Below are 14,045 nucleotides of genomic sequence, written 5' to 3' on the forward strand. Positions count from 1 at the left end.
AGCACAGCTGGTTTCATGGATCCTTATGAATGAATTTCAAAAAGATAATATATAAGTTCAGCAGGTATTAGGGAATGCAAATGGAACATCAGACTTTATTTCAAAGGGAAAGAAGTATAAAAATAGAGAAGTCTTGCTGAAGCTATACAAGTACTAGTTGGATCACTCCTAGAATTGTGCAAACATAGTCTCCATATCTAAGATATACTGGCATTGGAGGCTAGCGAGGGTTCACTAGGTTGTTTCCAGTTAAGGAGGAATTTTCTTATGGGGAGAGTTTGCGAAAGTTGGGCTTGGATGCATTGGAGTTTAGAGAATGAGGTGACCTTATTGAAATATATAATAATAAGGGATTGCCCACTTAAGACAGAGATAAGAGGAAATTCTTCTCTCAGAGGTCAATGAATCTGTGTAATTCTTTACTGTAGAGGTTGCAGAGCTATGTCGTTAAGTATATTCAAGACTGACAGATTTTTTATAGGCAAAGGAATCAAGGGTTATAGACAAAAGGCAGGAAAGTAGAGTTGAGGATTATCAGGTCTCATTGAATGGCAGAGCAGACAAATGACCTATTTCCGCTCTTAAATGTTATTGTCTCATTGATCAGAAGTATTAATTGCTGAGAAAATATGTTTAATCAACCTACTCAGACACGTTGTGACACATCTCTGAGACAGATCGTAAGACGCCTTTTAGACCAAGTTCAATATTCTCCTCTGTCAATGGTTGTGCTTAGGGCTCCAATAGGGCATCAATAAGGATGCTTTATGATATACTACATGCCACTAAAATGTTTCGGACATTCGCAGAGCTGGACTACAACATTATACCTGATATGTCAAAGCATTTGAATTTAGGACTCTAGAGATTAATCCCACCATGATCTTGATGCCCATGCCTTATCTCTTCAATTTGCTCACTTGCATTCCTTGTTGGTTTTCTCAAGGAGACTAATCCACTGATGAAAAGGACACACCTGCCCCCTGAGTGGCTACCCACATGATCTTCGTGCTTTTCAAATAATGATGGTACCTTAGATTGTTAAAAGGTAAAGGCATCACATTTGCTAATGTAGCCTCTATCACCACTAACCATTGTTCCAGGCTACACCATTCAAATAAATGTACATGTTGTCACGGCAGTTCAAACTCATTGGCAGCCAGCCAGTTCAGTTGGCTGTATGCCCTAAGGAGCAGAATGATGGCAACAACTTAGGGTTCTTTTTCCCATTTCTAGCTGGACAGGATTCAAGATTTACTGCTATGCCCTGACCATGTGGATACCATGGTGCTATGGATTGGACCTGCCGCTGGGCAGAAAACTGAAAAAGAGATCTACGTGCTAAACCAGCATTAATGGGCATTTTTGTACACATCAGCCTGGAGTTTCACAACAATTGAAGGCTAATGAAGTGGAACTGCTTTCTGCTCATGAAGGTCATGGAATTGGGGAAGGGAGCTACGTCCCTATGCATTACTTCAGTAATGTTCTGTATGTCTGAAGTAATCTGCCACTAAATACACTACTCTGTGATTGCGGCAATGAAGGAATTAGTTTTAGGAATTTGCTTGTCATCTGCCTTGTACAACTGCACTGCTAGTGGTGAAATCTGTGTCTGAAAGAAACAAATTCCTTTTTGGGAACATCTCTGTTGGATGAGGTAATATTGCTGTGATTAAATAGTCATTTGAGAGTGTAGAATTTGACTATTGCTGATAAACAGTACATATAGTTGAAGCTTTTTTGTCTTGCACTTAGCAGGACAGTTCACAAGAATACCTATTCAAGGAGAAAACAAACATTCATACTGCATTAAAGGAGAGTGCTGATTGATTGGCAAATGGACTTTGGTAGAGATGTTGCCATGGAGAATATTATCAATTAATGATGATTGACAGTTAGCTGGCAGGTTTTGTTTAAATTCTTACCATGCATATTGCCCTTAGAATTGAACCAGCGATAGGCTTTCACCTTTTTTTTGCATTGAAAGAAGGGAGAATGCATAACTATATTATTTCTGTCCAGAGGAAAAAAAGGCCTCGAACATTAATATATGTATCCTTCACTATATGCAATAATGTCATCCCGTGAACCCAATTGATAATCCTAAATTGATTGTCTGCATAATCCTTTTGTACACATGAGATTGTCCAGTAAAACTTCAGAAGTGTAAACAATGTTGTGGACAAAAGGAAATAAATGATCACCAATAATGTCACATCACAAACTTCACAAGACAGAAAATCCTATAAGGATATGTCTTCAGGATTCTTCAGCAGCAGAATGCAGGAGAACAATGCTGCACAGGGATTGAATGCTGGACATCCAGAGACGGATGTTGTTGGTCAGAATTGTAGCAAAATTCCACATTAATCGGGTAATGGCTAAGTTGGGTTGTGAGGCTTACTTACTTGAGAGGTCTTATTTTGATTGCTAAATGCAATAAAACTTAAGTAATTGTTTCAGTATTTGGTTGTCTGAAACATTTCTTAAAAAGTAGCTGATTTAAAGGTAGCTTGCGGTAATTTACACACAATTGTCCAGCAAATGTCCGATTGCAGAATTACTTTGAATGTTGGTCATGGTATTGCAAGCTTTGCAAGTGCTGACTGGTTGGATACAGTCAGTACCTTACTTGTTGCGCACACCCAAAGGGATATGTTGTTTGATACAATCCACCAGTCATTGGGATAAGTGTCCTAAATGTCCAGCATCACACTGGCACTGAAATTCATATATCACATTACTCATTTGTGTGATAGGCGGAACAACTCTTTCACTTGATATCAGCATCCTGTAGGTGGGTAACACCAAAAATGTTGCTACCGTATCATGGTATCATGAAACAGCTAGCTTCACCTGATCCTCAAGCTTTTGTGATACCTTACTCTTCCCAAGTAATCTGAAGTAGATTGGACACTTTTCAACACCAAGCAAGACTGCCTGAGTGCCTTTTATGAGCCTGTATCATATTCAGTGAGAAATGATCTGATCAAGGGTAGCTTTTATCCCACAGGATAATGGAATAGTGGGTCATTGTGCTTATTGGAGTTCACACGATAAGATTGGACTTCTTAACAACTCAATATAGGAACCACAGCATTTGTACATTGTGCAAACTTGAAGCTGAAGTCGAGTGCATCGAAACCATCCTGCTTAAAAATATATTTATTTGTGTCGGGACTAATGATTTGTAATGAAAATATCATTGAACTATGGATTCAGACAAGTCCAAAGGCAAATTTGGTTGCCATTCAACACATTTAAAGCTATAATTCTAGAATTGGAACAAATGAATATTAAAAAGAAGTTACAATCTCCAGCTGGATTTATAAGGCAAATAATGTCGCATGACAAAAAGCTAATTTTTTCATCCATCTGAATCATATTAAAGCAGAAAATAATTGCCCTGAGCCTTGATTATGTCCAATCCAGTTTGTTGAATCAGCTACTTTAAATGTATTTATTATGTTGAGCATTTTTGTGCATTTTCAGGGAAAAGATCGGTAACAACAATAGTGTAAACATTATTAACCCAGAGGATGCGGCAATCTTGTTTAAATCTGAAGGCATGTTTCCAGAGAGGATGAAGATGAAGCCATGGATGGCTTACAGAGACCATAGAAAAGAAAAATATGGAGTCCTATTGAAGTAAGTTTGAATTTATAGCAAAGTAATACCTCTAGTTTTTGAATGCTGAGATCTTGTTATTTTAAATATATGATGTAGAATTTTGCATTTATAAAAGCAAGGATGGAAAAGCATTTTTAAGGTGGCCTTTCAGGGAGAAGAAAGTTGCAAGTAAGGGGACTTGGGAGGAATTACAAGTTGAGCAAAGTAAAAGAAGCTGAAATTGGTATAGCAAATATTGAGGAAATATATAGCAAAATGAGTCAATATTGAGGAACATACTGCTGAATAAAGTTAGAGAGATAGAAAGATCAAACCCAGGGAGGAATCTGTACAAGAGTGAAAGGAATTTGAATTTGTTGCATTGACAGATTGGGAACCAGTAAACTTAACAAACCAAGGAGACAAGTATGTCAGCAATGCAATTTTGGATGAGTTGCAGTTTATGAAGGGTTGATCTCAGGATGCCAGCAAGAGAAGCATTAATATAGAAGAAAGAAACTTCCATTTCTGTAGCACTTGACATGATATCAGGACGTACAATTGCATTTTACAGCCAATCTAGCATTTCTGAAATTCGGTTATGGCTGGAATTGTAGGAAATAAGGCAGCCAATTGGTGATACGATTGACATACTTACTTCTGATATCAAGTAGGCAGCCTGTGAGTGAGGAAGTGTGGGAAACAAATTGATTATGCCCTTCTAAGCTTGGAAAGAGGAACTGTTGGAGTCTTTTTTTTGTCTTGACCTTTTGGAGTATGCAGTGCTGCCAAGATTGCAGTTATTGCTTAGCTATAATTATCCTGAGAAAGTGCTGGTGGACCACCGTGAATTGTTATAATGTAGCACTGTAGGAATGAAACCATGAGAATTGTGTCATGGAAGTTTATTGGGAAGGAGAGGTGTTGGAAAAGGATGATATGTTTAACTATGTTGAAAGCCTCAGAGAAAATGAAGGATTGTTGAAGACTAAGAGAGAGTAAACTTCCATTGCAGTTGCACAAGATATCATTAGTCATTTTGATCAGATTCAAGCCAGTTTGGAGGGTCTCAATGGGACAGTTTTGGGAAAATGGGATCGTAGTTGCAGAATAACAACATTTTACAGGATTTTGTAGAAAAGACAAAAAGTGAGTTGGAATCAAAAACAGAAATCGCTGTAAAAGATCAGTAGGTCTGGCAGCAACTGTGAAGAGAAATCAGAGTTAACATTTCAGGTCCAGTTACCCTCCTTTCTGTTCTGAGAAAGGTTATCAGACCCAAAACATTAACTCTATTTTCTCTACAATAGATGCTACCAGATCTGCTGAGCTTTTCCAGCAATTTCTGTTTTCGTTTCTGATGTATAGCATCTGCAGTTCTTACAGTTTTTACGTGAGTTGGAATAGTACTTCAAGTTAATGGAAATTGGATCAGAGATAGTCGGAACTGCAGATGCTGGAGAATCTGAGATAACAAGGTGTAGAGCTGGATGAACACAGCAGGCCAAGCAGCATCATAGGAGCAGGAAAGCTGATGTTTCGGGCCTAGGCCCTTCTTCAGGTGTCTTGGCCTGCTGTGTTCATCTAGCTCTACACCTTGTTATCTTAATGGAAATTGGAGGTGTTTGATGGAGGCTATGATGTTAATGTTTTCAAAGAGATAGAGGAATGCTAAAGGTTTGAGACAATGTTCATTATCACAGACACTTACATAACAAGTCTTCATACACTCTTAACCCTCTTTCTTGCATTGTGGCTATTTTACAGAAGTGGAGAAGAATGGAGAAGAGATCGACTAGTTTTAAATAAAGCACTGATTTCACCCCAAATTATCCAAAAGTTTATCCCACTTCTCAATGAAGTGGTCCTGGATTTTGTGTCCACAGTTCACAAACAGATTGAGAACAGTGGGAGAAAGAATTGGACAGCTGATCTATCAAATGATCTCTTCAAATTCGCACTTGAATGTAAGGATCCAATATTGCCTCTTTACTTTGGTATTGCCATTGCCTTATTGTACTTGCATGTTGTAGCCTTCAAACCATTTTTAAAAAACTTCTCAATCATTTTGGTACAAATTGCTCTACTGCAGCTTTCAATGGGAGAAGGAGTTTAAGTGATTGATGCCTTGACTGCAAATATTCTTTGCTATGGAGATGAAACCCTTCATGCTTCAGTGCAGACAGTATGTTATCACATGTAAACAGTGTGGCAAGGTGTTACTGTACAGATCTCTCACTTAGCTTCCCTGTCTCCGTATCTCATTGGAAAACCTACATCTGTTGGAGTCCAGAAGAATGAGATATGATCTTGTTGAACCATATTAGATCCTGAGAAGACTTGACAAGGTGAATGTTGAGAGGATATTTCCCTGAGTGCAACAGATTAGAACTTGGGAATCCAGTTTAGTAATAGGTTGACCTCCTATTTAATATTGAGATGCAGGGAAACTTTTTCTCTCAGTGAGATTATAGCCCATAGAATCCTTTCCTCAGAGAGTAGTGGAAGCAGGCTCATTTTTAAGGCTGAGATTCATAACTGACAAGGAAGTCAATGGTGAATGGGGTGGGGGAGGAAGGGGTGGTGTCAGGAAAGTGAAGTTGAGGCCAAATTTAGACCAGTAGTGATTTTACCAAATGGCAGAGCAGACTTGAGGAACCAATTGGTCCACTCCTGTGCCTAATTTGTATGTTTATATATACAGATCTCAGCAACAAGAACTTGTATTTATGAATTGGCTTTAATGTAATTAAAAGCACCAAGGTGCTTTACAGAATTATAGAACATTTGACGTTAGATCCCATGAGTAGTTATGAGGTGCGATGTGTCAGGGTTGGGTCAAAGGGATAGATTTTAAGGAACATCTTAGTGACAGAGAGACATGGAGAAGTTTGGAGAGAAATTCCATGCCTATACACAGCCGATGATAGAACAATTGAAATATGTGATTTACAGGAGCTCGGAATTGGAGGAGAACAGTGATCAGAACCAGAAGAAATTACAGAGGTATAAAAAGGAGCAAGGCTATGGAAGGATTGAAAATAAATTTAAATAAATATTAAATTGAGAGATTACCAGCCAACATGGGACAACGAGTAGAGAAGTGATGACCGACGGGTTTGGCGATGTCTGCAGTTCAGGATGTAGAGTTCAGGATGAGCTCAGATACCACAGTGAACCAAACTGGTCCATTTTATTTAAATCATTGAACTGGTATTATTTTTCACCAATTGTTGAATATTCTACTACATACAGAAGTAAGAATGTTGTACCAACCTTTTAAAACGTACAGCATCTTAAATATACTTCAGTACAGTGTCTCTAAAGTTACCCCAGACCAGTAGCCAGCCCTAGTCCCTTTTGAGTTGCTGAGCTCAGTTACTTATTTAAATTACTAGTATCTTAATGTTAACACTCATGTTTTGCTATAAACATAAAAAGTGTTGGTGAAATTGGACAGGAACTGGCAGCAAATCAGATTGTATTGTATCCCCTTTCTTTTAAGCAACACAGCTAATATTCAACAGAATTGAATGTAGGAGATATGAAATACAGGTCAACAAATAGTTACGTCTGCTGTAAATTCACAATATTCAGTTTCAGCTCCATCATTTCTTCTAAGTAAAGTTTGACCTTAGTTAGACTTTAGGAGAGATATATATTCAGGAAGCGAATTTTCAGATCTGCATTTGGCTCAAGTTGCAGCCAAATTTAACTCACTCAAAGCTGACCTAAATACACAGTAATGACGGCAAAATGGGATAGGCAGGCTTTGTAGGCCAGTTAATGCCTGTTCTTCTGGGGTGTCCTTTTCTACAGGTTTCTGTCACTTACAAAATGCCTGCCCGATTCAGGAAGTAATTCCCTTCTAACATGTGAATGAGGTTGAATGAAATGCAGAGAACCAAGTTAGTTACTTTAGGATAGGGCTACATACACTGTGTACACTCCAGTGAAAGAAACTCCACAGACAAATATATTTTAACCTACTTTATGTGGGTTCAGGAGGAACAAGACTGCCTCTAAACATAACTGAGTAACTTCAAGGCAGTCCTAACCAGTTTCCACATTGACACCTCACCGTCACTCTCCGAAGGACTTGCTGCAGGCCATACAGTCAACACGCGTTGTTGCATGAGTCCAAATATGGCAAGTTGCACTACAAATGCCAATTTGTGCCTGCAGAGCATCACTTCTATTTAAGTGAAGTCTGGGTTGCATATGCGCATCTTAGACGGAACATTGGTTGAGTTAGTTACATGATGGCACAGTTTAGAGGTAACTTTTTCACCAGCCTAAAATGCACTCCATACATGTTATATTAGGTCAGTAAGACCAGAATATCAAGGATCTTTTATCTCCAAATGTTTTCAATGTCAGTGTTTTAATGTAAATTCATCAAGAAATAGTGGAAGAATCTCTTTGCTTTTACAGCTATATGCCATATATTGTATGGAGAACGTCTCGGTTTGCTGCAGGGTCTCCACAATCCTGCATCACAAAAGTTCATCGACTCAGTTACATTGATGTTCAAATCCACATCCCCAATGCTTTATATTCCACCTGGGCTTCTGAAATCAATCAAATCGAAGATCTGGCAAGATCATGTTGCTGCTTGGGATACCATTTTTGCACATGGTGAGAAAATCAGGACAAATGTCAATTAATGTGGAAATTAGTGGTGGTCCCAAGTGGACTCAATCATTGAATATCTATTTCCCATCACAATTTGCTTATTTAGTCTGGCTAATTGTATTTATAATTTTATTTTATTCTATCTGCTACATCCTTTTTGTTGACTACCTCTTCAGCAAGGGCAGCAGGACATTTTATGCTACATGGGCTTTTCTTCTCCCATATGTTTGTCAATTAAGTGCATGTTCACTTCCTCCTTTCAGCATTTTAACCATTAATTTTCTTTTTAATCTTTCTGTTGATCTCAGAATAAGTTTGGCAATTGAGGGACAGTCACCTTCCACTGACTGTTGATTGCAAGACAAAACTTGATCTCTGAAGCCTGAAGTTAGACATTGAAAAATCAATGCATGCTTTCACAACATTTAGTTGTGTTGAATCTTCATAATTGTTTTGCAAATTGCTGGAACTTGGTCACCTCATTAGTTGAGAAATCAACAACTTACCAATAGTTATATAATCTTAAATTGATGAGGGAGAGAACATACAGTTGCCAGTGGCAGGTAATGAAAATTGGAGATAATCAATAGATCAGAGATGAAGGAAAGTAAAGATCTCAGAGAGTTGTGGTGCTTTAGTAAGTTACAGAGATAGGAACAGGTGAAACAATGAGAGTAACAGAAGACAAGGGTGATGATGAAATGGCAGAAGCATGTCATTTGAATTTCAAATGGAGGCAATGGGAATCTAGAGGTCAATTCAAGACAGGGAGCAGTACTAAAGTGAGCAGCAATTGGCACAGAACCTTAAAATTAGAGCCAGGTGATTCAAGAGTGAAATCAAGCACTCAATCTCACAAAGTATGGTGGTTATTTGGAACTATCTTCCAATAAGGACTGGACACCATTTCAATTTGAGCTTTCAGAAGTGAGGTCAGTAAATGTTTGTCAGATAAAGGCAAATGAATTATTTGCAGGAATACAATTATAGATATTTTCTAAACAACCTGTCCTGAGTTGTTCTTACACATTTCTGGACCTGTGGGTCTTAAACCCAGGCCTCCTGATCCAGAATAGGATCCCTACCCATGGAGCACAATGGCCCAAGAATGCAGCACTGCCACGGAAATCCGTGATGTTGGCCAAAGCCCATTAGCTCTCTTGATAGTTATGTGACATCTACCTTTGCTGTAAGTGCCTTTATGTTCTGTTATCGCTTAATGGCTTTTTAAGCCATTAAATATAAACGGCTTGTAACAAGGTGTCAGAGTGATGCAGTTGAAAAATGTGTGGATTTTCAAACCAATTTTTGCACGAGGACTTATGTAAAAATATGAGTTGAATTCTCAGAGCTCTAAGAAAGCTAGTGACTGAAATAAATAGCAAGGAAAAAGCACAAGAAAATCGAGTCTCCTGTTTTGAATTACTTGGCAAATCAAAATGCTTCTACATTTTCCACTTCCTGCCATTGTGGAAATGAAAGCAGATATGAGACAGCGTTGGATTTTCTTTTCTACTCAGTTAGAAATATTATGAAATAACAACAGAATGAATTAACATGGAAGCTTATAAAAGTTGCAACCTTGCTGTTTGTGCTAGGAACAGAGTTCATTACAGCCTAGATCTTATGGACGAGCAGAAAAGCCACCGAGGAGGCAATGTCTTATGCTGTGAAGGCACTTTGAACCCCATATTGATGTTAATCATTCTACCACTACTGTTCTCGTTCAATGCCAGAGCTCAAGGAGGGAGGGTGAGAGCCTATTGATCAATATGTGACCACACTAAAACAACTGAATCCTGAGAGTTTGGGCAACTGAAAGCTGATCTCAGAAATAGCATTGTCTTAGGCATAAGAGACCCTGGAGAGCACATTTCTTAAGTGAGGAGAAACTTACTGTCAAGAAAACTGTTGATATCTGCAAAAGTTCTAAACTTGTCAATCATTAGCTTGAGCACATTAATTGGAGAACAAATAAGGTTTTGCATTATGCTGAGAGACCTTCCAGACCAAGTGAGATCAACAGATTTGTGAAAAGGAAGAACGTTTTGCAGAAAAGACAACAGAAAAAATCAAGACCAGGTGGCCTGAATAAAAATCTGACTATCTCAGACTGGCATATTTTTAATGTCCCAGCTCAGCAGCTCCCTAGTTAGGAATTCTAGATTCACTCCTCTGTAAGGGATGAAATTCCTCCTTATCTCTGTTTTAAATGGATGACTCCTCATTGTGAGATTATGCTCTCTGCTCATAGAGTCTCCCAAAGGAGAAACATTATCTCCACATCTGCCAAGTCCACTAAGAATTTTAAGTGTTTTGATAAAGTCATCTCTAATTCTTCTAAACCTCAATAAGTACAGGTCCAAACTACTCAACTTCCCCTCATAGGAAAGTCCTTCCATTTCTGGGAGTAACCTCATGCAAAGAGGATAAATTAAACTGAAAGCCCAGTGCAATGGGAAGAATGAAAACCCGGAGTTCCAGTTGGCAGATGATAACCAAAAACCACTTATTTCAGCAAGTTGGAAGCTTGGAGAAGTAACCCTGGATGTGCCAGAAGTACTTTGTATAAGCCACTTGTCCATTGACTGCCAAAAAGATGCTAGAAGAGATTAAAGCTGTTTTTACAAGTCTTGGATGTCTTACGGGTGAATATTGTGTCAAAGCGAATGAGAGTGAGAGACCGATGTAGCATCTGTGAGGAGGGTTCCCATTGCCTTCTCGTCCAACCTGAAAGCCAAGATAGAATGGCTAGTAAAGAAGGCAGCAGTCAAAAATATGACAACCCGTATAGACTGGATATGAAGCACAGTATCAATGAAAACCTGGAAAACTAAGAGTATGTGTAGATCCAGAGAATTAGTAAAACTTAGATGAGGTCTCGTTACTCAATTCCAACAGTTGTAGGAATCTTGCAGCAGCCTGCCAAGGCAAAGGTCTTCACTACTTTCATTATAAAGGATGGGCAAAGGCAAGCGAAGCCTGATATAAAGAGCAGTTTTCTCATTGCTTTCTGCATACTGCTGTGGAGAAATAGATGGTTGCACATTGCCACTTGGCATTTCCACTGCTCCAGAAGAGTATTAGTGCAGACCGCATAAGATAGCAAGCTCTGCAGCTCACCGCCACCGTTGCAAACTAGGGACAGGTAATAGATACTGACCCAACCAGCGACACTCTTGTCCCACAAGTGAATAAAAACAAGTCAGTGATAATTCCAGAGTAAAATTACTGGCCTACTTGTCTATGGATGTGGAGATGCGATAGATGAAGCCATCACAAATCACGATCATAATTGAGTTCAACTGCTAGTGAGAGCTCGCCAGGTGAGTCTGGAGCTGAATGAGAAAGGAGGCAACTGTAGATGCCTGAAGTCAAGTACATAGGTCACATACTGACAGCAAACAAACTTTGCCCAGACCCTGCAAAGTACTAGCTGTACCAGCGAGTCAGTTACTAACAGGTGTAAAAACAAAGTGCTTGCTTAATTTGCTGTCAAAGTGGGAACCACAACACAAGTTCACTGCCAAGGATGTACAGTGGTGGGACACAGAACAGGAAGCATCTTTCATGATAACAAACATTACTGATGAGATTTACAGGGCTGAGTACTGCGATGTCAATAATGAAGTTACTTCACAGTGTGACACCAGTGAATCAAGACTTAGAGCACCAGGACAACTAGTTACATCTGTGTCCAGGGCATTTAAACAAAGTGAGCAACACTATGTTCAGATTGAGAAAGAAGGCCTGGCTATTGACTTTGCTTGTGAGCATTTTAATCAGTACATGGCTTAAGAGAGAAAAAATGGTAATGGCATCTCCCTCAAATCATTTTGCCTGCTTCAGTGTACATGCAAAGCATGTTACTTTGTTTGCAAAGATATCATCTGGATGTGAAATACAAACAAAAGAAACATACATACATTGCAGACATGCTGGCAAAAGCTTCATTGCCTATGAAAATTGAGGATGCTAAACCAGTGTGTGGAAAGAAAACTACAAAACAAAATGCAATTCTCCAAGTTCTACAAACAAGAAGTTATGAAAGGATGGCCTGAAAACAACACCTTATTGCAGTAGGAGATTACTGGGCAAACAGAGACTAACTGATAGCCTAAGATAGCATCTTGCATATAAGAAATTGAATCATTATCCCAGAGGAGTTGAGGAAAGAGATGCTAAGATTCATTCATGCAAGGCATCAAAGAATTGAATCCAATCTGGGGAAGGCCATAGAAGTGCTACACTGAACAAACACGAGCAATGAAATTAAGGACCACTGCAGACTGTGCAGTGCTTGTCACAAATACCAAGCTAAGGAGCCATGTATGACACACAACACCCCACAACACACCATGGATCAAGCTTGGAGTTGATCTCTTTATTCTTGCAGAAAATGACCAACTTGTCACTGTAGACTGCTAGTTTGATTAATGGGAGTTAGATCAGCTGAATTCAAGGACTACTGCTGAGATCATGGAATGCTTAAATGCACAATTCAGTCATTACAGCATTCTAAACATTATGATGAGTGGCATTATCACAAATGAAGAATCCAACTGTTTTATAAAGGATTTGGAAATTCAGATCATACATTATCTCCACACTAGCCCCAAGTCAAATGAAAAGGCTGAGGCAACATTGAAAATTGCCAAGGGATCATAAAAAAGTTGAGTAAATTCAGCATAGAATTGCACCAAGGAATCCATGAATGGAGAAGAGCATCTTTTGAAGGCATAGAAAGTAGTGTAGTCGATAAACAAATATCATACTAATGTTGTACCCAAACTGTTCTTCCAATGGCAAAAATAACACTGAAGCCAGAAACATGCATGAGTGAAAAGATTGAGGTGAAACAGAAGAAAGCCACATTACACTTTGATAAAAGTGCAAAGTCATTGCCATAGCTGAGTATTGAAGGGCCACTCAGAATTTGAGCTATAGGGAGAGACTGAATAGGCTGGGCTGTTTTTCCCTGGAGTGTCGGAGGCTGAGCGGTTACCTTATAGAGGTTTCTAAAATCATGTGGGGCACGGTAGAGTGAATAGCCAAGGTCTTTTTTTTCTAGGGCAGGGCAGTCCAAACCTCCAGGGCATAGATTTAAGGTGAAAGGGGTAAGATTTAAAAGGGACCAGAGGGGCACTTTTTTCCCACAGAGGGTGGTGCATGTGTGGAACAGGGAGTGGTGGTGGCTGGTACAATTACTACATTTAAAATGCATCTGAATGAGTACACTTATAGGAAGGATTTAGAGGGATTTGGTCCAAATGCTGGCAAATGAAAGTAGATTTACCTGGGATATCTGGTTGGCATGGATGAGTTGGACTGAAGGGTCTGTTTCCATGCTGTACATCTCTATGACTCAATGGCCTTGAGTGTACTTGATGGCTTGTCACAGTCATGTGACCTCTCCCTTTGCTGTAAGTGCTTCTGGGTGTATCCTATAGGAACCATTAAAGAGAAGCATGAAACAGATAATCATTTGTTCGAAGTTTGGGATAAGTTTGAAGGGCAAAATGATATAATAAGCTTATAAATTGGCAGGACAACATAGTTATGATTTTCAAGACATTACATGCTTCAGAGTGGTCAAAAACAGTAGGACACCATATTATAGTCACAGAAGATGGCATTGTTTTGAAGACTTGGTTGGTAGGTGAGAAACACAATTGGAGAGATTAAGAAGGAAAATTCCAAGAAATTCCAAGACCATGGGATTTGACAGTATTTTCAAGAACTGAAAAAATAGGTAGGTGAAGTTATGATTGTACTTCGCCAGATTAGAAAAGGGTCTT

General features: G+C 39.0%; 1 protein-coding gene across 1 annotated transcript in view; it reads left to right on the plus strand.

Annotated features, from left to right (window-relative positions):
- Positions 1 to 14,045, plus strand: part of LOC125446767 (cholesterol side-chain cleavage enzyme, mitochondrial-like) — a 31,139-nt gene that overhangs the window by 1,619 nt on the left and 15,475 nt on the right. The window contains exons 2-4 of the mRNA XM_048520544.2: positions 3,496 to 3,651; positions 5,380 to 5,579; positions 8,047 to 8,250. Coding sequence (XP_048376501.1) covers positions 3,496 to 3,651; positions 5,380 to 5,579; positions 8,047 to 8,250 — 560 coding nt within the window. The remainder of the gene's footprint in view (positions 1 to 3,495; positions 3,652 to 5,379; positions 5,580 to 8,046; positions 8,251 to 14,045) is intronic.

The sequence above is a fragment of the Stegostoma tigrinum genome, chromosome 36 (genome assembly GCF_030684315.1).
Source record: "Stegostoma tigrinum isolate sSteTig4 chromosome 36, sSteTig4.hap1, whole genome shotgun sequence".
Taxonomy (NCBI): Eukaryota; Metazoa; Chordata; class Chondrichthyes; order Orectolobiformes; family Stegostomatidae; genus Stegostoma; species Stegostoma tigrinum.